Source organism: Hylaeus anthracinus, unplaced genomic scaffold (genome assembly GCF_026225885.1).
Source record: "Hylaeus anthracinus isolate JK02 unplaced genomic scaffold, UHH_iyHylAnth1.0_haploid 11981, whole genome shotgun sequence".
NCBI lineage: Eukaryota > Metazoa > Arthropoda > Insecta > Hymenoptera > Colletidae > Hylaeus > Hylaeus anthracinus.
The window spans coordinates 7,621,695-7,648,364 of NW_026534329.1; the positions used below are offsets into that span (position 1 = coordinate 7,621,695).

The 26,670-nt window shown below is 37.3% G+C and overlaps 1 protein-coding gene across 1 annotated transcript in view; it reads right to left on the reverse strand.

The window, feature by feature from the left end:
• LOC128885583 (uncharacterized) overlaps positions 1-26,670 on the reverse strand; it is a 128,899-nt gene that overhangs the window by 101,005 nt on the left and 1,224 nt on the right. Inside the window, exon 2 of the mRNA XM_054139681.1 lies at positions 17,842-18,067. Coding sequence (XP_053995656.1) covers positions 17,842-18,067 — 226 coding nt within the window. The remainder of the gene's footprint in view (positions 1-17,841; positions 18,068-26,670) is intronic.

Here is a 26,670-nt window from a genome sequence, read left to right on the forward strand (position 1 = left end):
TCCAAATGAAATTCTGATTGCACAGAGCTTTTTGCAATCGCTTAAATTTTAATTTAAAAAAAAAAAAGAAGTGTATTTTTGTATCATTTTTGTATGTTCCAAGCCCCTTAAACGATAAAACAGAAGTATGACCTGAAAAGAGTACTCGTATAATAATTTTATGAAAAATACAAGTACACAACGCTGTAATTTGGTTCCAAAACTGAATGCTACATTTCAGAGTGTTCGACGTTTGCTGTTCGCGATTCGCCGAATGTTCATCCGTGGATGGCAAGGATTTTCCTGGTTAAGGAGTATATCGGGCGCTTTGCCGAAGCCAGTCATTCAACGAAATGCACATTTAACGGGGTTAGCGAGCTAATTCGAGACCGAATTCACGGGTCGGCGAGAGCGGAGAAACGACGCGATGGGTCCCTTTGCCTCGACTTTGCTCCGCGAAAAGAGATCCTCCTCCAATACCATTCCCAGAAGCCCTCTTCGGGATTGAACAGAGGGACAAGGAAACAATTACCGGGGACCGTGTTACCCTAATCCGAAAATCCTGTTAGCCACGATTCTCTCCTCGCACCTCGATTCTTTCCTTACGAAGACAAACTTCCCCCTCGTTGATGGATGACATCCCTCTCGTGCGATCCTCCGCGACTATTCGCTCGAACTACAGGTTTTCCACAACTCTTGCTTTTTATTCGTTTATCCTTCACTATTTACGCGTTATGAGTAGTAGCGAAATTCTTAACGTTGAAACGGAGAAGTCATCTTGGAAACGTGAAAATCTTAGCTGTATTTTACAATTTTTTGCATATTTTTTGTACGATAAAAAATTTTGCTAAATAAAAAAAACAATGTTTATTTCGATTTTTTAATTAAAATAGCGATGCTGGAGCCATTACATGACAAGTTTTTTCGAATGTCTCTGTAATCGGCGTAGGGGGGTTCTCAGGTATGGTTAGATGTATACTAAAAAACCAAGCATTGTCAAAATATCAATTTTTGTAAGAACGGTGATCATTTGAAAACAAATTTCTACAGAAAGTGAAAATACTTGGGTCTTTATTTCAGAACTAACTGTACCTGAGAACTCCGCTACATCAATTAGGAAGTCATTGCTGTCGTATACTGATTCTAGTATCGCCATTTTATTCAGACAATCTAAATAAAAATTAATTTTTTATTTTTCAATCTATGCATAACAAACCCCAGCAAACAGGTCATTTATTAAATCAATGATTTAAAAAAAAAAAAAAAAAAAAAAAAATTGTTGAGTATAGTTGATGATTGTTACGAATCTAAGATAGCTTCCTATAGTTGTTCTTAGATCTGTTTCTATTGAAAATGTAATTATTATGTGCGTGTATATTATCGCTAACTATTAGAAAAATATTTTAATACTTATTAACGACAAAAAGCTTAAATAAATGTTTGTAAAGTCATTTCTGATTTGTTAAATCGCAAACGCACAATAAAATTATTTCAATAAAATTTAGATCGATTAAACTATTATACAATTCGTTTAGCTACCTCAAAAAGGACTAAAAGAAAGGAGTAGAATCGAATAAGTATAAGAAACATAAAAATAAATACAAAGTTTCAGAAACATCTGTTCAGTTCTTGCAGGACTTAAAGCAGAATAGTGAATATGAACGTACAAATAAGATTGCAGGCGTAATAGACTCATAAGCAAACTGCAAGCTTACAAAGAAAAATGGGGAGTTTAGTGAAGTAAGTTTTAACCGTGCAATACTTTTTCGACTCTAGTAATCTAAAGGAAGGAACCTGAGTATTTTTAGTTACAGAAACTAAAGTTTAGAAGGTAGAACTATCCCTTTAAGTTGGAAATTTATTAGAGGCGCGGAGAAATCTTTTCAAGTTATCGAAGTATTAGTAACGAAATAACAAGAATAGTAAAAGATGGTCGAAAAGCAAATTCAAAGTTACCCATTTACTACTTATTCTTACATAATAATTCACAATAACATAAGACGTATTTAATATGAGTTAATTATCTATATGAACAAAAATTTGTTGAAATAATATTCATGTTAATTCCTTCCGAAAATAATATTCTCCTCATACAATATAAAATAGTACTTTTTTAAAACTCAGATAATATAACGTAATCTTTTTATAGATTTGAAAATAATAAAATGTAATTTTGTCTTATTCATATTTCGATTATGCGGAAATTGTAACCGAATATCAATTCTTTTCAGATATTGAATCCTGAAAAGAGATCAATCCTTTACGCAACAAACGCTGAAATGTTTTCTCGAATTTGATCGTAAACAAAATATTCGACATCGGCGCGTATTCACTTTTGCGCGGACTGTTTCGAATGCAGTACCTTTCGAGGCGTGAAATTCGAATGGCAAAAATTTATAACAAGGAAATCGACGAAGCGAAAAAAAAAGAAAGCAAGTCGAACGCGTGGACTCGAGTGCGATCATATCGTTTCTCGAGTGTTCCAACGTCAGTCCCTACTTTTCCCACCGCCATTTCTCTTTCTCCTTCCGTAACGCTCTCGAGTTACCGCAGCGGTTAATTAACCCGTCCAAGTAGGGTAGGCTGTCACTGACCTTACCGCGCGTCTTCATCAAATTATGGTGAAATTAACACGGTAACCAACAAATCCTCGTAGAAATCGAGAGACCCGATAACATCCAAAGAATCGTTCTAAAGCGGCCGCTCAAAGCATTTCGATCACCTTGAAATTATTACTCATTCGAAGATCGAAACAGAATAAAAGTAAATACACACTTAAATTGAAATTCTTTTTATTATTAAAGGTATCGTGATTATGATTAACTAGTATATCGAACGACGTATGTTTGCCTTTACGTGGCATTTTCATAACTAGCATGTTCGATGCAAACGAGATTTGAAGTGTAACTAACTCTACGAAATAGTGCTTACGCTTCATGTTTACAAACATTGTCACAGAGTAACGTACTTGGTTTAACGAGGCGTTCGAACTATCAAGCGTAACGGAATGTCTGAATATTTTTGTGATGTCAAAATTAAACACTATGCCAACTAACATTGATTAACAAGAAAAGTGTATAAATTATATAAATAAACACAATATTCCCGTTATTTAAAATATGTGCTCTGATCAATAAAAAAAACAATGAATTTATCAATTCCGAAGTACCACGGTATCCGAATATTAACGCGGCCCACTGCATTTTGATTTAAACCGGAATGTTTCGAACCACGCCACGAGTAAATATCGACGAGTGGCAAAAAGAACAATCTCTGAATATTATCCCTTCTGTCACGAGGCAGAAAATATTGAACGAAACGTCAATTTCATGGCAAAAGTGTACAGATTAGAATTTCTGGAAGCAGCGCCCGTGCTCGAAACAACGGAAACAGCGCGGTGCCGATTGGTCCGTCGCTGGAGGTGCGCACGGACGGCGAGAAGCCGGAAAAGCTTGGCGTTAGAGACGATGAAAGTAAAAAAGACGAGTGAAATCTAAAGGGTGGGCGGCGAAAGTTCCGGCGTGTAATGGCTTTTAAGCGTGAGATCGTTCTTTACCGCGGTGTCGTTCTTTAGATTTCCCTTGTCATCTGCGTTAAAAGGCACGGACCGCTCTATTCGCACGAAACACTCCATTTTTACTTTCGCGGTTGTTATTCGATATAACAAAGGATAAATATCGCATCGGTCAAAAATTCCATCGCTGTTTTCGATTTTTGCATTTCTCGATGCTTCGGGTTTAACCTCTTGCACTCGGAGTTATTTTGTTAAAAAATGTGCTAATAGGAATCACGTTGTATTAAATGATGTAACTCATAATTTATAAGTTATAAATGCATGCAATTTATTGTAATGCTACTCAAACTTATATGACTCTTTAGACATCGAGGAACATATTTATCCCAAAAATCAAAATTTTATACTATTCTATACTACATTATTAGGGTGAACCAACAGTTGGTGAGTTTTTTACGTCGTTTCTGTTTGTACAATTTTTTGAAGTCATTAAAGATTACTTTATATGGGAGTGTTATATATCATTTTGTAGCTTTTGAGAAACTCTCTCGTATTTAATTATTAGCTACATTAATTTATTGGTGGTTTAATATTTGTTTTAGTAAAATCATGGAAAAATTTTGAGATTCGAGTATTTTTACGTCACCATTGGAAGCAAAAGTTTAAACCTACTGAAGCAGCAAAGAAAATATTATATTCGGTAGCTTTAAACTCTTTGTTTCAGTAGTGACGTAAATGTACTCGAATCTCAAAATTTTCCATGATTTTACCGAAACGAACAAAAATTAAACAATCAATATATTAATGTATAATGTATAATGTCTAATAATTAAATATGGAAGAGCATTTGTAGCATTTGTAATTATTAGCTATATTAATTTATTGATCGTTTAATTTTTTTAGTAAAAAAAAATTAAATTTTAGTTTTAGTAAAATCATGGAAAATTGTAAGATTGGACTGAATATAATATTTTCTTTACTGCTTCAGTAGCTTTAAACTCTTGCTTCAAGTTCTTGCTAAAAGTACTCAAATATGAAAGAGCTTTTCAAAAGCTACAATACTTAATATATATGTTGAGCATAAAGGTTGGTATGCTTTGTGAAGTGTGATCACTGTACCCTCTACACGTGTTCTTTTATAACATTTTCTGGGTTGGTAGCACTGCTGCCTGAAGCTGCTTGCCAACTTGGGGGTTCTGCCCCTAGATTTAGATATACCAATATTTTTTCATTGTCTCTTCTATGCTGTGTAGCTTAACAATTATTACAATGTAACTACAGATTCATCCTTTTATATTATTATCTTGTCTTTTTTTCCTAAAAATTATAACCCCCTTGAGGAGTTACTATTTCTAAAACCGACACTGCACCTATCCTAAATTTATCCTGTGCAATTAGAAATAAAGTTTACTGGACTTATGCGATGTCCTCTTAAAGGGAACATCCAAATGCAAAGTGTTACGAGTTGAGCTAAGTCCCCTACTTTATCGTAATTGAGATCCGCGACAACATTGTCAGGTTTTTCTCCAGTTTGTTCCGACGATACTAGCACAAATGATCATTACGCGTCAGTGGTACTATCACTGAGATACTTCCACTCGATATAGAGTAGCTGGAGGTTGCAGAGATTCGGTCAGCGCCGGCGCTAAGCTACCCTCCGCCAGCGGGATTTGCATCCAGCCCGTTTGTCTTTTCTTCGCCGAATTAGTATGGCTTTAATGGCAGCGCTCGAGAATGAAACCGAACTGCGAAACGATTTTAATTAGCCGACGTGGTTCGCCGTTAGCGTTAACACGTATAGTCGTGATTGAAGATTGAAACGATAGAACACCGACGGTTCGGATTTCGGATTTTCGTTTCCGGAATCAAGTTAAAGGGTCGTGTATGATTGGAGACTATTCGGAGAAATTTGGATACTCTAATTGGCAAGAGTGTAGAAAAATAAATGTTTGATGGAACAAAAATAGGAATTCAAATGAACTATGATGAAACTAACAGTCGTAAAATTATTTCCATACATATTTAGTATTTTAATTTCTTGTGGGAGATTGATGCATTTGTACGTTTGCTTTTATAACAAAATTATCGTCACGATCACGACACCTTTTAGAATAAAAAAATAAAGAATATTAAAGTGGGAGAGCATATTTGTATGTCGACATCGATTTACAGATAAAGATTGCTTTGACTTGCGTGTATTCCACTAACTCTGTATCGACATTTTACCAAATATTTTTTTATTTTTCGCAAGATGAAGTATACGTTTTAATTATATTGTTGTGTGTCCTGGTGACTTCTCTCGTCGGAATTCCGTCAAACTAACTAACGCGTCTTTAATATTGTACAGTGGCGTAGTTGAAGTAATGTACAAGATTGTTGCTATGTAAAAACATTGCTGACATGTAAATCACTCGCTTTAAGACAAATGTTAAAACTAAATAGCCAATCAATGAACCTTTAAGTTAATTTTAAGATATATTTGTTAATTTAATTTGATTATAAATTGTGATTCTTTTCCTCTAGATCATTAATTACTAGTCCTACTCGGAAAAGATGATTGGTATCATCAGAAGATAAAACAAAATCTCAAAGAATTTATCATTCTTGAAACTATAAATAAAAAATTGTACCACGGATCAGCAATAAAAACCCAGCAAAAATTCGATAATGCTAATGAAATATCGAATAGCACATAGAGCAACGTACTGCATTTAATCCTCGTATTTTGAAAAGATCACAGCACAACAAATTTGATTCGTTATCAGGTATTTATAAAAAGTCCCTACACAGAGAATCATATAGGACAAACGAATACTCGAGTCGTGGCAAATATACCCGGCTAGAGAACGTTGGACATCTCGACGATACACCAACGCAGAACAAATTAAAATAATTTCCGTGTTACTCTCCCCGGATTAATCACCACGGCCTAAAAATGCCTTTGCTCTACTCGTTAATCAAATTACGTCGCGTAAAATTATTCGCGCAACCGTCGAATTAACCACTCGAAAAAAGAAAAAGATACATTCTTTAATCCGCCTCTACCTACGCGATCCCCTCAAATCCCCTTGAAATTCCTGCTTCCTCGCGCCGCGGAATGAAAAAAATAGGGAGGGGGGGGGTGGGAAGGAGAAGGGGAGGATGTAGCCGATGGAACGGTGGTTGCTCAAGCGGTTCACGACGCGATACACAGCTCGTGGAAAGATCATTACGATATCGCCTGGCAGAGGTTGCTCCCTGTCGGTAGCGTAGACGAAGATGGTAGGTGTTCGGTTAGCGCCGGCGCTAAGCTTCTCTTCGTCGGCTTTGGACCTGGACGTTTGCATTTCACGCTGCCACGCGGAACGGACGAAGATGCAGCTAACCAAGGGGGTGGAAACTGCCACGAGGTAGACGGAGGCCAAGAAAGGGACAGAGGAGGATGGAGAATCGGAGAAACGCCAATCCAGAAAGGGGAGGAGTGAGACAGAAACGGAGAGTTCAAGAAAACGAAGGTGGAAAGGGTAGGAGAAAGAACGAGAGGGTGGGGGGCAAGACACTGTGCCCGTGTATACACGGAAAGAAACAGAGAGAAAGGGATTCGAGGATGGGGGACGAAACGGAGTATGTGCGAGAGAGAAAGGACTGCGCGAGGGGGTGTTTTAGCGAAAGGGTGAGGAACAGAGGGAGCCGGCGGGATAGAGGGCAGCAGCCCGAGGCCATCGCTAACGACGCCATTGTCAGCGGCCTGGCCATTGTGCGAAGCGTCCTGTGCGAAACGCCGATTTCTAGCTGCGATCGCGGGGGCTCTCCGTATACATTTCAGGGATGCCGAATAAAACAAATCATTCGGCGATGACGATGCGACGGAATCAATAACGCGCTAAAATCCGCGGGAAAACGAGACTTCGCCAGGAGGGGTGAAAAAAGCGGTGTCAAGGGGAATCTAAACGACGACGACGACGTCGCGTCAGCAAGGAGCGATAAATCTCGTTCGGATAATTCGACAAAGAATACCTGCTCTCACTTTATTTGTAAAGAAGTACTTTTATTTAGAAAATTTATTGCAATTTGAAATTGAAATTAATATAAACTTGGAACAGTTTTCCTTTCTTGCTCTAGATTTCATTGCACTGTACTTGACATTTGTACTTGGCATTTACATTTCATTTGTACAGTACTGGAAATATTTATCGTACTTCAATATTTCAAGTATTATCGCTTATACTTCGTTGAATATTTGTACTGGACAAACACTATCGCGTAATTTTTGCATAAAAGTATATAGCTTGATTCGACTAGTACAAGTGGAAATTTGTTGCAATTTGAAATTGAAATTAATATAAACTTGGAACAGTTTTCCTTTCTTGCTCTAAATTTCATTGATTGTACTTGACATTTACATTTCATTTGTACAGTCCTGGAAATATTTATCGTACTTCAATATTTCAAGTATTATCGCTTATACTTCGTTGAATATTTGTACTGGACAAACACTATCGCGTAATCTTTGCATAAAAGTATATAGCTGGATTCGACTAGTACAAGTGGAATATCGATCAATTTGCAATGGATATTTGCTTCATAAAATAGAGGTTCCAGCCTATAGATTAAACGCTGTAACATGTATTTTAAAGTTCATCGTAAAAGAACCTAAAGAATATCGAAAATGTTTTGAACATTTATATACCTAGTCAAAGTAATAGGAATGTTTGTATTTAGAATTAATAGGATTCATGGTCGCCACTAAAATTGGTTCAAAATATTCCCTGACTTTTCTCTGACTTTTGGAACATGAGAACAAGTATGAAGTGTGAGCAAGATGACATAGGTGGCAGTAATTTTTATACACCTAGTGCTAATGTGAATAACAAATGCAATTAATGCCAGACCAATGATATTTAGAATATTTTCACAATTCCTGCAGTAGTTATCCCGAAATCGCAATCCATTTTTATCAAATATTTTCGTGCGTCAACCAGAGAGCGTTTTTACGTCGAAATGCACTGTTTTTCGTACCATTTTACGGAGAAATACACTGTTTTTCAGGGGCCAAAAGTAACAGTTATTCTAAAATTGTCAACGATAAAAATCATTAATAAAAAAATTGATTATTATTGAAATTCAAGATAATTAACACAGAATATAAAGGAAAAAAAGGAAGAATAAAATGATTAAAAAATATCGATTTTCAAATTATTTGGTTACAAATAACAGTTATTAGTGTCCAATACTTTTTCGATCGCTCGAAACAGTTATCTACGAAAGATATTCATTTTGATCACTCATAACAATTACCAATGAGAGAAGTTCATTTTAATTGCTCATAACAGTTATCGATGTATCGTACATCGTTATCGTTATCGCATGTAGTATGAAATGTAAGGCACACAAACGTTTCAAGTGTCACTTTCTTTAACCCATTTTAGCTTCTCTTAGATTTTCTTCTACAACCTTCGTCATCTCATTTTACGAAAGGAATTATCAGAGAGTTGCAAATATACTATGTTGTATACAAATATAAATAAAAGCGTTGGGTGGGCTATTATTTCGCCACGCACTGTGCAAGTCGTCGGTGCCGATAACTTTTCGTTTATTTTTCCTCGGTCCTGCTGAAACGAAGTTTCCTCGCGGAAAAAGTGGAACACCAGAGGGGGGAACGATGTCTCGATACGCGCGAAACGGTTCGTCAAACGAATCGCGAGAGAAAGTTTCCGTGAAAAGGAAACCCGCGAGACGAAATTAATTCGCCGAGAAAAGGACGATAAAGGAAATTATAGTTTCCATGGTTGCGCTTAATCCACCGGAGAATATGAATCATGCAAAGCGACGAAGTTAACACGAGAATTTTAATGAAAAAGCCAACGTCGTCGCTTTATTTATTAATCCCACGCGTTCCATACGAACGACATTAATTCGGAGTTCAGCTACCGGATAAGCTTCGGCCACTTCGAACCCGCGGAATATTATTTAATGCTCGAACCGAACAATTGTCCCGAACTGCCGATCCCCCCTCCTCTACGGTTAAATAAACTTTCGAGTTTATTCCAACTGAAATCGATTGCTTCCCGCCTCTCTCAAGTTCCAATGCGTCGGGGGAATCGTCTTCGTCGAGAGGAGAACAATTTCGGAGCGAAGTTTGCGGAATTCCGGGCCAAAGAATTCGTCCATCCTTTCGAATGCGGAGACCGATCAGCCTCGTCCAAACTTTGCGGACGGTCAATATATTTATCCGACAAAAAAGGAGATTAATGGGCTACGGGACAAATCCTATAGCTGCTATACTCTCTCCAACGAAACGACAAATTTCCTATCTTCGAAACTTCTTCGCGATTCGCTTCGGCTACAGCGAATTTCTCGTGCCGTGCTCGATTGGCTTCTGTTCGCGACGATCAGAGATGGTCAACGTTTTAGTCGAATCGCGTAAAAAATCACATTGGAACGTAGATAAGACGCCAAGTACTCGAACACTTGTAAATAATTTTCGCTGGTCGTAACGAACCATTTTACGACGATATTTGAAATTACTAGACTGCAGATCTTTATGCAAAATAAAATAATAATAGGAATTTGTATAGGAATCCTGTCTAAATAGGAATTTATTTTATTCTGCGAATATTACAACGTGAACTTTACTTTCAATCTTTTTTATATTCGTGCATATTGTTTGCATTTTCTAGGTTCTTGCAAATTCAAATTTCCTGGAAATGCATTAAGATCCGCAGTCTAGAAATTACAAATCCTATATAAGAATATTTTCTTTCCTATAAATATCTTGTATCAGAGTTCTCATTCTTAATCTTTTCAGTGCTGAGCACTTCTGGTCAAAGCACTCCGCATGGACGCGTCTAATCATTTTATTAAGGTGGTTCTTCCCCAACTGTACTAGTCAAAACAAAACTCAAATACAGAAAGTATCAATAACGATATATTTTTTATATTCAAATTCTTAAATTATTACTTGATTATGATTTCTAATAAAAAAAAAAAAGTAGTAATTGATAACATTACAGCCGTAATTAGTGTTTCAAGTATTATTTTATCCAACGTAGTGTTTACCTTCGCCTCTCAATTTTCGTCAGGTTTAATAACATTAAACAATTTTTAATCGTCATGTTTTAGAATGTTAAAGCGTCTGCTCATTTTCAAAATACCGCGCAACGGCCATGTTTATATGCGACGTTGCCACGTGGCCGAGAGAGAAGTCTGTATGCCGAAATTGAAATGTTATTCTACACTTATTTATGCCCTCAGGGGCTGTAGCATGCGAATATGCAGCTACAGTACGGGTTTAGCAACCCCGAGGTACCCTAGCTAGATGGGGGTCAGTGGGCCCTAACAGACGTATACTAAAATCAAGACTAACGTAAATGTAATGTACAGAATTACGATAACGCGAACTAAGCCAAGTATAGCATTGTCTCGAAATAAGCAATTGTTTTCCGCCTAAAATAAACAACTCGCTCGTGTACATTCTTTTTATTCCGCTATTGTTTCCCTGACTTATTCAAAAATTCCCTGTTCAGTGGCCACCATGAAAACGTATAGCAACACTCGTGTTAAACACTCTCGAAAAACATTCCGTGCAATTTCTCCCCGGAATCCAAATTTTAAATATCGAATTCAATCGTAGAAACTGTATAATTTAAATTCGTCGCTCGAATCCTTATACTTCGTCACCGAATAAAACGTGAAATACATTATTTTACTCGTGATTCGAAACTTGCATCCGGATATGAAATTCGTCCGTTCCTGGCAACAACACGGATGCAGCGAAAAGCCAAAGAGAAACGCAAACAAATCGATCGCAAAGTTTATAATCCCGAAAATAAATTTCAGTTTCAATTTCACGGTGCGATTCGACCGAAAGCGAGTAAACAGAGACCGTAGCCGTGAATTATTTCGTTTACTCTCGAATCGATTTTCGTATTGCCTTTAGACGCGAATACCGCGGGCTGACTGCAAAAAGGAAAACGAAACGCGGCCCGTTCCTTGAGATACGTCAGTTTCATTGTGAATGCACCTGAATCCTCGTCGCGAGTTGAAGGGAAACGCAGCCTGAAAGGTAGGAGAGATGACAAGCTCTCGTTCCGCCTCTCTTTCACAATACGATTGAATCGATGCGGCTTGGATACAAGCTGTCTACGTGGTGTGAATATTTAATGAATGTAACCGTTAATGAGGCACGGTCATATTAGTATTAATTAACGGTAGGACGCTTTTCGCGTTTCCATCGCACAGAAAAAAGGAATCCCGATGAAAAGGGCCCCCAAGATGAGGACGGAGACCGAAAGAGAGAGAAAGAAAGAGGTCCCTGATCGCTGAATACGCACAATGTTCCGTTTCCTTATTAATTCCCGCATACAGACACAGAGATATATTGTTTATTGTTATTGCCGAAAGACCTTGCCCGATTGAATAAACGAAACCACGGCTGAGCTTCGCAAAAAAAAAAAAAAACATCGATTTTTCATTAACATCACCCAGAGGAGTTAATTATTTCGTTGGTAAAAGTTTAACGAAGTAACTTCCTTCGTTGTTTAATTTTCGTGGCTTCGACGAGGAATGCATTGAAACGTTTTCGGGTCGAAACTTATAACACCCAATTTATAATAATACTTGTGTTTGCGCAAGCCGGCTTGTGGATGAAGGTCTAAAGCAAAACCGAAATTGATGTTTGCGAACTAAAATATAAAATTAAAAACCTAGATAGTCGGTGCAAGTATTATTACTAAGAACAAAGAATCGTTATTTGGAATATTTTTACAAATTCTAACGAGTTTGAATGGAGAGTCACTGAAATTTGGAGCCAACGTTATAGATTTTGAACAAATGGAGAGATTTACTGAAATATTAATACAAACGAGCGTTTTCAGTATTCTTCAATTTTACTTCAATAAGTAATGTACGTAAATTAACGTTCTATATTTCTTTTATATAATTACCAGACTGCGGATCTTTATGCAAAATAAAATCTTCGCGAACGTGCCTACAAAAATTAAACCTAAATAGGGATTTATCTTATTCTGCAAATATTATAACATGAACATTACTTTCAATCTTTTTTATATTCTTGCATATTGTTTGCATTTTGTAGATTCTCGCACATTCAAATTTCCCATAAATGGATAAAGATCCGGAGTCTAATAATTACAATTTCACTTTCATCTAATCAATTCTAATTTTTACATAATTGTTCGTGATCGTGATTGTCTTTCCGAGGAGAACTTAATTCAACGATAGTAACCAAAATTACTCTAAATAATAACGCGTATGCCGTCGATTCACGTTTTTTACAAATAATATTCGCCATAAAAGATTACTCTATCTGACATTTAAGGCATCGTGTCCCAAACTCCCGGATGGAGGGATTTAATGGGATTGAGAATGGAGATATCTTTGTATGGTGTAAAAGGCTTTGGATGTGTTGATAGGTTAACAGGATTAAGGCGGGTTCAGCGTGACCCTACGAAGCGGATACTTCAGTTAAGTCACACGAGGTGGAGACGCGACCTGAAATTTCCAACTGCTGCTCCGAAAGGGAGGCGCGAATAAATATTGAAGGGAAAGATATTTCAACGGGACTTATAACGGTGTCCATCGGAGAGAATTTTTAAATAAAAATTCCGAATAACGAATAAAAAATTAACAGATCACTTTAACGGTAAGAAGTAGCGGTTATCTATTCATTTCTTAAAGTAAAATAATATACGCTACTTCAATTTAGTATAATATAAAATTTACGAAAGAGGTGTATTAATTAACACAGTATCAATACATAGAAATTAAATGAGAAAGATAATGTATTTAAAGATTTATTTAGTATCAGGACTCCGTTTGTTATCTGTACATAAAAGTGGCCATTTAAATTACAGAACAAAATTAAATTTCACATTCGATAACTAAAAGCTTGTTCAAATAACTATTTGACCGAATAAACGTGGCGAGTCAACAAGGTATTTCCACTCGTTGTTTAATATTCGAATAAAATTTTGTTTGTGTATTTAAATATTTCATAAATTACGCACTCATACTTTCGTGGAATCTTTTGCATTTAATTTTATGATATTTCGCACGGCCCAGGTAACGTACGGAACTTCATTAACGATCTATAATAGCAAACGGCTTAAGATAAACCCCCTTGAGCGGCTAACACTCGGCTTTGACTAAACTCGACTTGAAAATACTATCGTATTTTCAGTCCATGGCGATCCATCTGTCCGAAATAATAAATTTCGCTCCGCACAATTGAGAACAAAGCGGTCGTTTAACTTTGTTCGCTCGCCGAATTTCATTTCAAACCGAAACAAAAGCGCGCATAAGAGATTGCACAGAGCCTTTTAAGGTATAAAAGGCGCGTGCCCATTTTCCACAAACAAGAAAATTTGCGCGAGCGTTGGGAGCTGGCCGGTCAAAGCCAGGCTAACCGACATTTGAACAAGTTCCCAGAAATAATAACATTCAACTGTCGAAGCATTTGATTGCTTGAAATATTTGTTTTGAAAGCTGTCCCGCGTCGAGGTTTGACCCAGTTCGGTAACAGATATATTAATATCACAGCTTTCGAAGTATTCGTCATAAACGGGCAACGCAGTCCATACACCAGACAATTTCATTCCCCTGGCAAATAAATCGCTACACGATAAAAAAAGTTCGATTATTTTACCTAAGTAATGCTACATGAATAGGATCAAATATTTCCAAGCATAGATAAAATTAATAAAAGTTGAAATATGTTTTCATGTGACGTTCATTTAGATTCAGCAGCTGTTGCAAACAGTTACTCACTGGATACTACATTGCAATATTCAAACACTTTTCGTTGAGTTTTTAACGTGACATTACCACTGAATATCGACAATACTTGTTATGGAATGAAGCAAAAATTAATAACTGAAAGGATTAAAATAAATCTTGAATAATCTGAAAATGTTCGAGGTCAGTTGAGACTTTGGAAGCTTCCTTGGAGTTAGCCATTGATCAATTTCTTAGAGATGCTGAGGGAAAAGAAAGTTTTTCTATTTCAAAGAAGCAATACCCAATTCCACATTTGTCTCAAACAGACATTCTAAAAATGGAATACTGAAATAGTCTTCGTTGTTTGCAGTTTGTTTAAAAACCCATTTTTCCTTCGGTGTGTTCAATAATTCGATGACGTATTAATAAAATCGCTTCGATAGAGAGACGAAACAAAAGTACTTTGTTATAAACGGACGTTGCGCTCCGTACGCCAGACAATTTCATTCAGCGAAAATATTCATCTACTCGACTTCCTGTCGCAGCTGGCAAATATTATATCACGCGTGGAACATGCGCGCGTTAATCCCGCCGCTCCTAGCAACGAGTACGTACATTGGCTGTTATTTACCGACCAGTTGTGTTGTCCCGCAAGACAAGAATTCCATTCTGTTCCCAGTGGCATATTATACTATATAAAAGTTCGCGAACACAATCTCTGTCGTGAAATAAAATTCCATCGAGTTAATAGCCGTTAACATTTTCGCTGTTGAATTAATCGGTAGAAAGGAATATCCTTTGTGCTGAATTAATTTTACAATTAGTATTTTTAACGTTCACGTTCATGAATATGTATAGAAATAAAATAAACGTGTAAAATGTTTCATAAATTTACCTCGCGAAGCTAAAAAGTTTGTATACCTGGCGTTTGTTTTAACTAGAATATTTAATAGAACGTTTGTTATAAAAATATTCGTAGGTGCAGCTGTTACAAGTTAAGGGATTTATTCATTTAACGTTCTGAGCGAAAATTTTTAAATTAACCGTAAACCTCTCGTGTGAAAAGAATATTAGGAAATTATAATATACAAAAGAAATTTAAAATAATTAACAGGACCTATACCGATTTAACCAGGTAAATAGTAGAGTATTTGAAAACTAAAAACTATTTGGAAATGTACAAATTGAAAATGAGATTTAACAAATTCAATTGATTATTATATATTGACATAAAATTTCTCGGTCCAAAAAGTAAAATTCAAATTAAATACAAAACATATTTATAAAATTAGGTACATATACGTCCACAATGTCTGATTTATTATTCTAAATTAGATATTTATATAACTTCTCAAATAATTCGTAATTTGTTTGTTTCAGTGTCTTCACGAAGTAAGATTGAATTATCGGTTTCTTTTTAGATTTGTTCCCTAAATTTCATTTAGTTTAGGGCTGCACGGAGATACAACGCGCTACTGTACGATTAAATGGCGCTCGATGGCAGACTTTTAAAGCGGGAAAGGTCTCCTTTTCGTTCCCTGCCGAGGGTTCGTTCTAATGGAATCGAAAGATCGCGGGAAAATTTCCAGGAAAATACCGCTATGCTTAAATTCGGCAAACACGTAATTCGGTACATCTGTCAATTTCAAATTGAAAGCACACGAAAAACGATCTTATTTTAAGTTCAAATAACCCGTACGAGTTTTGTCCATTTTTTCATCGAATCGAGAGGGTAATACAATGCAATCAATCAACTGTACCGAATTGCACAACGTTCCAATGGCCCTCGGTCGACAATGTTAATTTCGACGCGAGTTTTCCAATTTCGGTCGCCAATCAAATATATTGGATTCTATTATTAACTTTAATATCGATAAATTTAACGGTAAATAACAATTGTCCTCTCGGCGTCGCTAGCACTATTATTAGATTAATCTCACGCTATTTACTTCTGTCTGGTCAAGCCTAGACGAGTCAACGTACGGTTCGTTGCAAGATATAAACAACTCTATTAGTGTATTAATTATAGATATAGTAAATATATATATATATATATATATATATAATAAACTGTATTAGTGTATTAGTGTAGTCTATTAGTGTATATTATATATATATATATAATAAACTCTATTAGTGTATTAGTGTAGTCTATTAGTGTATACTATAGTGTAGTCTATTAGTGTATATTATATATATAATAAACTCTATTAGTGTATCTCTAAGTATATTAGTGTTTGTATACTTATATCGACTTATCGTTAGACGACACAGAAATTCAAATATCGAGATTCGGCAAGAGCCCTAAAAATTAATCGAACCGTGTTCTCAAGAATCGACGAATCCGAATTCTCTCCAGACCTTCTAGGAATTTCTAGAAATATTTTCTTCTTCAATTTTGTTCGTATAAAGTGGCGCACATAGCTCGGTTTGCTTACGATCGTTTAATCGTACTCATACAATGGGAGAAACGTGGAAACTGTGGAACAAATCAACAAACGCGCAAGTAGAGGCTCACTGTATTCATAACACAACATGAAAGGTTACGACACTATTATATACCGTCGATGAAATCGTTCGACAATTGTCGTTATCGACAGACAAGAAGGTACACGAGTATTACCTCGTTCCACACACAAACAAAAAAAAAGTAACGGTCTCGAACTGGCTAGAATCGAAGAGTGTTAAGGGGTGTAGCGCGAGCCCAGCGAGAGTCTACGCACGTCTTTTGTAGTGGCAGCCAGGGTCCAGCTCAATCGATCAATCGATAATTCCAGTCGGGCTTCGATAATTCCGCTCAACGAAGGGAATCTGACGCGTGTCAAACGGGAATCTCAACATCTGATATTAACCCCCAACGCGTAATCGAATAACATTCATAACTTCCAGGGTGAACTTTTACTTCGTTCAAATTACAATTGTCTATTCGATAACAAAATTTTGGAATAACACACGCTTTGATCTCTGATTTAGGTTGTACGTCTATAATTACGTAGGTATATATTTTAAAATATAGAATGGTCGCACAAAAATTGCGCAAAATTATGAAAGTATAGTTGTGTAAATCAATTGTTTTCTCACATACCGAGAAACATTTTCTTTTAACGAACTTGGATGTTAGTTATAGATTACGTATCTATACGGGCAATTATTTTAAACTCTTGACTTTTACTACTATTGCTTTCGCCACCCTTTCCCCCCTCCCCGTCGAATAATGAACCGGACGTCAACTTATACATCAACCGCACGGCCAAAGTTACAATTTTCGCTCAATTTTAACCTGTCGGAGTCCAATATCCGTAAGATTCATCTAGATTTTTAAATCGCACCATCGATAAAATTTTTAAAGCAGAAGTCGAGACGTGTAATATTCTAAATAAAAATGTTATCGTCGGCTAACTGCGTATCCAAATTGGTTTCTATCCCATTCATCTCGCTGATGGACCGAAGAATACGCGGACCTTCGAACTATCCCCGTTGGAAAAATATAACCCAGTCCCTCGCACTCGGCAGGCCCGTTCCCCGTTTCTCTCTATTCTCAGCAGCTGAACCTCGTCATTGTGTGGCTTTCATATAGCCCAGAACACGATCCAAGGTTATGTAAAAAGGTGGCTGGACGACGATGTACTTACCCATTGCGGCCGCCACGATTGTTTGCTCGCCAAGAGGTCGGAAACACCTTGAATCTCTGCGGAGTCCCCGTCCCGGCGGCGTGCGGCAGGTAGAGAAGCTTTCTTCGTTTTCGTTGGGGAAAAAGCACGGGGTCCGTGTGCGTGTGTGGAGACAAGTCCCGTGCTCCGTGGGATTCTCGTGAACGATCGTCCAAACGACGTGAACGATACGCTTCTCTTGGACGAACTGAGCTCTCCCCCCCTCACGCCAGCCTTATATAGCACCCCCACCCCTCTAACATTCCCCTGAGTATCCCTTCCATCGAAACAACCCCTGCACGGAAGACGATGGTTGCGTGGGGATGGATCCTGGTGGTCCACCAAGGACCCGACGTCTCTCTTCCTCTATTTCCTCCGCGCCTCTGCTTACTCTCCTTTCATCCAACCCCTCGCTAAAATTTCTCCCTTCTCCTTTCCTCCGCCACCCTCTGTCCCTCGCCCTCGCTCTCTTCCGCTTTCCGTTTCTACTTTTCTCTCTTTCGTTCGCATCTCTCCCCTGCGATCTCTTTCGCTCCGTCTATTTCAACCCTCTCGCTTTCCCGAGTTCTCGTTTTCTTCGTTCGTCGTTGTTTCCTTCCTCTGTCTCACCGTGTCCCAAATGACAATGTGTAAACTTCGTGCTCGAAACCCCGTGGCTCACCAGCCTAAGCTCTTCTCTGCCCCGTCGTCTGGCTCTCCTCGTCTCTCGCCATGAGGACAAACCTTACGCGTCATGCCAGGAATGTCCCTCAGGGTCAGAGCCGCTGCGAGCGAGCAAGAGAGCCAGGGATGCTGCGAACAGAGAGGAAAAGTTCCGAGTGAGAAGGCCACGCCGCGATACAGGAAAACTCGCGCAGCTCCGGATTATCCGCGATAAATATTTACGCGCTTTGCGGTGCAGGGACGCGCAGCGCGCGTCGTTCATTGAAAAGCGCAACGACGTCGACGTAGACAATGGTGGTGGTTCGCGCGAATCGAGCCACCGGCACCGGTTCAACACCTGGACGACCGCACGCGTATTTTCCACCGCCCAGACGTTCTTCGCGTGTCACCCACATCTGCGGGAGATACCGTTACCTGTGCGAGTGATTGCTTACAGTGTCTCTGTGCTTTTATCAACAAACATCTCGAGTATTATATATACCTTTCGATCGTGACGCGACGTTGAGGGATGCTTGAACGTTTGGACTAGCGCGAGAACCCCCAGATGCGCCCGTTTTGATTCTCAACGTGATTTCCCCGATTCTGATAGTCACAGCTTAATAAAATTTAAGCTCAGTTGCACCAAAAAATGCTAACTTTTATGATCGTGGTGACTTTTGAAAGATACCGTAAAAAGGGTACAAATATCACTGTCTCTTTTTGCACAAAATGTACCTTTTCTGAAAAATCACTTAACCGATTGTCATTTTTCTTCTTTTAATTTTGTTTATCGATGTTTGAAAATACAACTTAGTGATGCGTGAAGTTGAAAATTTGATTAGTTTAATTGCAGTTGTAAAAAAACGAAAGTACTGAAAAATGATCTTGTGTGTCATGCGCATATGATTTTTCATATTTTATTTTCAACTTTAGACAGAGAAATAAAACGACTAAAATGCCCTCAGGTGTCGTATTAATCTATATAAAAAATTTGAGAAGCCTATCCTTAATGGTTTTCTGGAAAAGGAACATTTTGTGCAAAGAAACAGTGCTTTTTGTACCCTTTTTTCGGTACATTTTCAAAGCCACCACGGGCATAAAAGTTAACATTTTTGGATGCAACTGAGCTTAAATTAAAGCTTAAAGTATAACAAAAATAATGAGTCTAATTTTATTAAGCTGTGACTAGTAGAATTCTAGAAATCACGGTGAGAAGCAAAATGAGCGCAAGGTTCGCTTAGTCTAAACGTTGCAGGGTTCTGCACACGATACGATTTATCGCATTCATCGGTATGGATTTAGCGAATCATTGTAACCTATCACAACACAGCCTAGTGTCCCCTTTTAATGCCACCCAATTAATGGTGTAATGGAAAGATGTGGTGCTGACAATGAGAATGAAATATAAAATAATTAGAGACTGATGAAGTGCATCTACATTAGTAAAAACAATATGGTATCGTCAGGTTAACAATTACGGACATTAAAAAGCTGACATTATTTTCAACAGGCTTCTACTAGTTGGAAAACTGTGAAAGCCCTAGAGAATGAAACCTTAGACAGCGCTGTTTTTCGGTGATTCGCAGAATCTAAAGAAAACTGAGTACCATTTTCTAGGCTTGTCATGTGTCAAAAAGTTATATAGAATGCCATGCCTAAATCAGGCTCCCTGAATATCTCTTCCAATTGCGATGATACAAAAAATATTCTACATGCAATTGGAACAGTATGGAGGGATTTATACGCTGCAATATATATTTTTGTTAATATCTTATTTTTTAAAGAAATTTCGTGGTCATAATTGTTCTCTCGCTTTTAAATGCATATTTCTTTTTATTGCATTACGTAGTTAACAATGAAATACGTTCAGGTGTCTATTAATATGATTTTGGATATGATCTGAAACGTAAAATTGATGTTTATCGAATACGGTAAACTTCTGTGTGACACTGCGACGATCTAGAACCTGTAAATGTAAACAAATATGTTTATGATCGCACTACGAGTGACTTCTAAGAAATCAGAAGCCTGATCGTATTCAATCACTCACTTTCTATTAAGTTATCTTCGTAATATTACAGGAGATGTTCGAAATTGTTACCTTATTTGACGTTACATCGTCTGAATTGAATAATAAGAGACTGTTTTATCTTTTCAAGTGTCTCAGGATTAATAGGAGCACAAGTATTAACCCTCAAAATGCTCTAAGTTCCAAATTTGATACTGAACTTTTCAATCGAATTGTACAATTACAATTGGTTTGTTTTTAATATTTGGCTGTACGTACGTTACCATTGCATAATGTTTTTTTGAAGAAAAATTAAAAAAATAAACGGCAGCTGTCAGAATTGTTTAAATAATAAATACATTGATATTTTTTCAATTTAATTTGGAAAATCAGGCTTCTAAGGTTTAACTATTTCGTATTCAATGTCCTCTGATACTATTGATTCTTCGTTATAAACAATGTTTGTTTACATTTACAGGTTCTCGCTCGTTGCGTCATTGTAGAAGTCTGTGGCCTTCGGTAGACATCAATTTTTTATTTCAATTCAATATTTCGAGTAATGTATCATTTCAACACCATGTCGTTATACAGATCTGAGCGTATTTTAATTTAGCGTATTGTCAGCTACGTAATGCGATAAAAAGAAAATACGCATTTAGAAGCGAAAAAACATCGATGACTTTGAATTCTGCTCTAAAAATATATTGCAGCGCGTGGGTCTCTCCGTGACGTTCAAATTGCATGTAAAATATTTTTTGTATCGTCACAATGTGAACAAATATTCACCATGCATATAATTTCAATATTTATTTTATATCATCATTATTTACATTTTGTTTTTCTGAAATACATACTAGGTTGTCCCATAAGTTCTCGGACACTTGATGCTTGAATTTTTGACATTAAAATTCTTTATGACATTTGATCCAAATCGGAATTGAACAATTGGCAAAAACATGGACGAAAACTATCAGAAGCGATGGTATTTATTTTGAAGAATAATTATTGTTTGATTATAATATTATTATAAAATAATTTATTGGTAGCAAGTGCCCGGGAACTTATTGGACAACTTAGTACACGAAAATCAACGTCAAGAAATTACAAAATATCTTCTATTATTCGAAAATTCCCTTATCCGAATGTCCGTTTCTCCCGACTAATTCGGCTAACCGTGCTGCACCGCGAATAAAGCTCGAACCGAATTGTAGAGCACACGTATAAAACTCGAGCCGAGTGTGGGTGCATATTACGTACGTCGCCGTGTCGGCGCCAGTGGAATGCAAAGGGTCAACCTTTGCACGGGGAACGTTTGAAATTGCAAACTAGCGAGAGACGCGTCGCGATGCCTCGAAATTGGAGATGAGCCTTCAGACGTTTCTAACGCGGTCGTTTCGTCGCGACAGGAAACAATTTTTTCGTAACCGGAGAAACGTTTGCGTTGCGTTTATTTTCTTTTGTTTTCTCCGACCGTGGGCTTTTAATATCGCGGTGGTTAAAGGTCGCGAGAGGGATGCGATTAAACGCGGGAATAATGATATCGCTCCTTTGGTTAAGATTTCGTACAGTCGCCGACGGTATAAAGGTACACGTGTACACGACTCGTATCAAAAAGCGGAGGGACAAAGCTTCTCGTAATAAAGGGAAAAGGACAATGCCGGAAAAATAACCCGACTCGCGTTCGCGTCCCGTTAGTGTCTCCTCTATTCTGCGACTGCATCCCTTGCACGCGTTGCCCACGAGTACATGAATTTCAATGTTCGTTTATTTAGTCGCCGGCTGAATTACCCAGTGACGTTGTCCGAGATAGAAAATATTGTTTCGTTGCAAAAATTATTTTAACGCTTCCCGATGTACAATGTCTCCTCTTACATATTCCGACGTACAATTAAACAGGGGCTACGCAGTCCTCGTTGAATATTAACCCTCCATTCGTATGATATTAGGCGTAGACATTAATTCTGTATTTGACATTTTGTTACGTTAAATTACCAACCTTCGAAGTTCTCAATCTGATTCCTATTCTGATGAATTTATTCAGGGTGTTTGTTTGAAAACTTTTCAGCCGAATATCTCGAAAATTATGGAAGATATTGAAACAGTGTAACCTTACGTATCTCTTCGGCTCGCAGCATACAAGTGGCGCGAATAGAATGAAGACAAAGTAGACTCAGCGTTTAACGCGTTAACACTTACAAGCGTGCAACTACTGCGTTCATTGTTGGATCTGAACAATGATAATAATTCTTTATTATTCTTTGTTCCTTCTATTAGTAGTCTATGTATAAGGTGTAGAAATTAATTCTGTGCCTGTCAAAGGTACACTTACCGTTCATTTAAAAAGGAAAACTTTAAAACTTTTAATCTTCCCTCAACCACATATTCCAAGGGAGAAAAAAAATCAAATCTCAAACCAATCTGTGTAATTCATAATTATGCTGATACTTTAATCATTAAAATCAATAAAATTTAATATCAATAAAACGAACAAACCTTTTATCTATTTCTCTGTAAGTTTGACCTTGAATGACCTTGAGTCATAGGCCGTTTAATTCGTCTTAAAACGCACTATTTGGTGGTGGATAAAAAACGTATCATTTGCAAAGAAGACAGTTGACTGAAACATTTCTGCGTAATATACATTTCTGATCTGAAACATTTTTGCGTATAATCAATATTCTCGGAAATGTTTGACGGTAACGCTTTGTAACTTCCACCCTGTATACATATAAGACAAAATGCTATAATGAGTTTCTCTGTAAATCAAGGGAAGATTTTATTCTATTACTATCGCTTCTTTATTTACACTCGCTATTTTCACTCTAGATATCTTTCTAATTATTATTAATGTTATCTCTCCGTATATTCTCGTCCACACGTGCTCTGTTATATAATCTCTCCTTCCATCTCTTTCTAATCAGCACTCGATGTCTATTCCTGACGTTTCCAATTATCACACTTAACGCTACATCTAGCGGGTATCGATCGAGGGCACTGATCCAGCGGAGCATGAAAAGCGCGGCAAATCCAAATTAAAGAAACTATACTTTCTTTATATCTCCTCCTCCCGCGGTGAACATTCTTAAAATTTTCAATCTTCTTTTCAATTCTTACAATTTTCAATTTTCTTTTCAATTCTTCCAATCCTCAATATTCTTTTCAATTCTCACAATGTTCAAGCGCTTAATGTGTTAAAGATTTTTGGGAATAATGTACGAAAGTACAGAAATAACCATGACATATATTATAGATAATTGATAAATATAAAAAAATCAATCACTATGTTGCCTAGTGAAAAAGGATTCGTCAGCGTAATAATCGTGATTAGCATGGAGACGTTATCGTATTGCCCCTATACAAATTTCGTCCACTGTACGATGTTGCAGTAAAGAGGATTTCGTGTATCAGACCACAAATATATAGTATGTATCCGAAGTGTGTATACATACGCAGGTATCTTCATCATTAACCAACCACATTGTTTGAATGAAGGTGAAACATGATCATATTTGCGCGGAACGCGAGCGAATGTTAGGCAGGCATTTTGTACATACTTGTTACATTACGTAGTATACTACATCGCCAACCGTTCGAGGGGATCTCCCTTTTTGCGCCACGCCATGCTTTGTGCGCTTGCAAACACACACGATAAACGTGTTCATTCTAACTGTATGCACTTTAACATCAAAAATAACATTAGCAGGCACAAGGTATAAAGGTTAATTGACGACAAACAGGTATACGGATGGGAGAAGACTGAACCAATCACAAAAAGTTATTTGAAAAATATTTTTTATTATTTAGATAATTCACAACAATCGAAAATCATAGTTAACTGTTTTGGTATAGTTCCAACAAATTTATGCAATATAATGCAAGCTTAGAATATGTTCTACATTTACTGAAATAAGGAAAATTCATAAAATTAGCATTGAATCGCAGTTTCTTGTACTATGTAGTATTTGACAGTTTTATTATACGTTAATATATTGTTCATAACCTTTGGTTTTACTAGCAGATTTAATAAGTTGTAGCAAGAAGACCATTTAGTAAGAAATAATTTTGTTGCGATGTAAAACATCTATTTCATTTTAACTAATAATATTTCCAAATTGAGTCTATTGATGTCAGAAGATTCTCAATGTAAACAAACAATGACTAAATTTTGCCGATGTGTATGTGTATATAATTATTATTGTACTTCGTTTTGTAATTTGTTTCGTACGGTACAAATCTGATTCTTTGAATTTTCTATATTATATTCAATAATGATAATATTATTATTAAATACTTTGATTAAATAACGAAAATATGGGTTAGGGCGAAGAAAACGAGGTACTCTGCGATTGGGCTGATTTTTTTTACCACAGATGGTCCTAACGTGAATATTTACCAAATAAGAAAAAATTGAAATAAAAAACCAAAGGTTTGGAACTCATAAATAGTTTACTTGATGCAACATTTTGAATGAAAACAGAGGGAGCTAATCGCTTAGAACTGAGGATTTAGGACTTAGATATATCCTCCCCCCCCCCTCGCCCCTTAATCCAGGCCTGGTCATCTTGACCCTTAACTCCCTTCCTCTCTCGTCCCAGATGTCAAAAACTAAATGGTTCAAAAAGTGGTTTCGGTAACCGCGGGAAACGTTTATCGCAATTCCAAAGTTTCCAAGCTCGCCTTGGAATGATCGTGCAGGAAGTGTACGCGAAAGTACGGAGAACCTTGAAAATCTTTGGAGCAAGTATCGCGAGACGTGCAACCGCCGGAGTATACGTTCTCACGGGACGAGCGGGCAACACATTTTCGTAGTTGGTAGTGTTTTTGTCGTTCTGCCGGCTCTCCGCAGAAGCATATGTGTGAACCATGTGCGGCGGACCACACATCATACACTTGACGCGCATAAATATCATTATCTCCAACAGGCCGCGTAACTCGATTTGGAGGTGGATCGAATTCCCTCCCTCGCTCTCTCGCTCTCGCGGATTCTCTCTTTCCGCGCCGCTCTCCCTCGGCCTCTTACTTTCCCTCGCGTTGTCCACCTTATACCGACCCTCCTTTCGGTCTTCTTCTCACCCCCGACGGACAGCTCGCACACGCCCACGCTTCTTTCTGATTCATGCCACATTTTGCGCGCGTGTGTGGCGAGTGCCCGACGCGAGCTGCCCGAGCTAACGCTGTTTACATCCCGTTGACGCGACCGTCGCGTCATTTGGAAATCGCGAGATGGTAACTGGGAAACGTTAGTTAATTTTATATTGTACGAAACATTGTTTCTCAAGGTACGCGATTGACAAGTTGAAGTGGGCAATTCCTTTGACAATTGAGAGGCGTGCGTCAATAAAGAGGCAGCTCTATTTTTTCAAACTTTTGGAAATTTAAAAGAACGCTTTAAAATTCAGATTTATAAAATTGTCTTTCTTTTTTTTAGTATCATAGCATAGACACCTAATCATGAAATTATATTATTCCAGATTCCATTCCTTCCTTTTCAAATTGGTGGGGGGGGGGGGATAATTTATGTTTGGAGCTGCCTCCTTATTGCGCTCCGTTTTAAAGAAACACTTGGAATTTAAGGGACTTTTCGAACGAAAAGAACAAAATTCTTTTTTGAAACACGTGTTTATTTTATTCTTAAAATATTTGGCAATACAAACAAAAGATCGTAAAATTAGTGCAAAATACGTTTTTCTTCCTGCTCTGTCTCCGTTAAATTGACATCGTCAGTTTTTCTAGTGACCGGAGCTGCGTCCTTGTCGCGCCACGAAAAAAAGGGATTTTTTAAATCCGTGATTATGTTCTAACCTCGAGACCATAAAAAAATGGAGCTACCTCCTCGTTGCAGCACACTGTGTATAATATTTTCTTTGCTGCTTCAGTAGCTCAACATTTTCCGCGATTTTACTAAAACTAAAAAAAGAGTTAAACGATCAATAAATTAATGTAGCTAATAATTAAGTACGAAAGAGCTTTTCAAAAGCTACAATATGATATATAACATATTGTATAAAGTAATAAATTAATTAAAGTAATTTTAATGACTTGAAAAAATTGCACAAACTGAAATAACGTAAAAAACGCACGAACTTTTGGTTCACCCTATTATTATACATTGAGAATAAGGTTTGGTCAACTCTTGTTAACGAAGATTCCGACACAGGGAA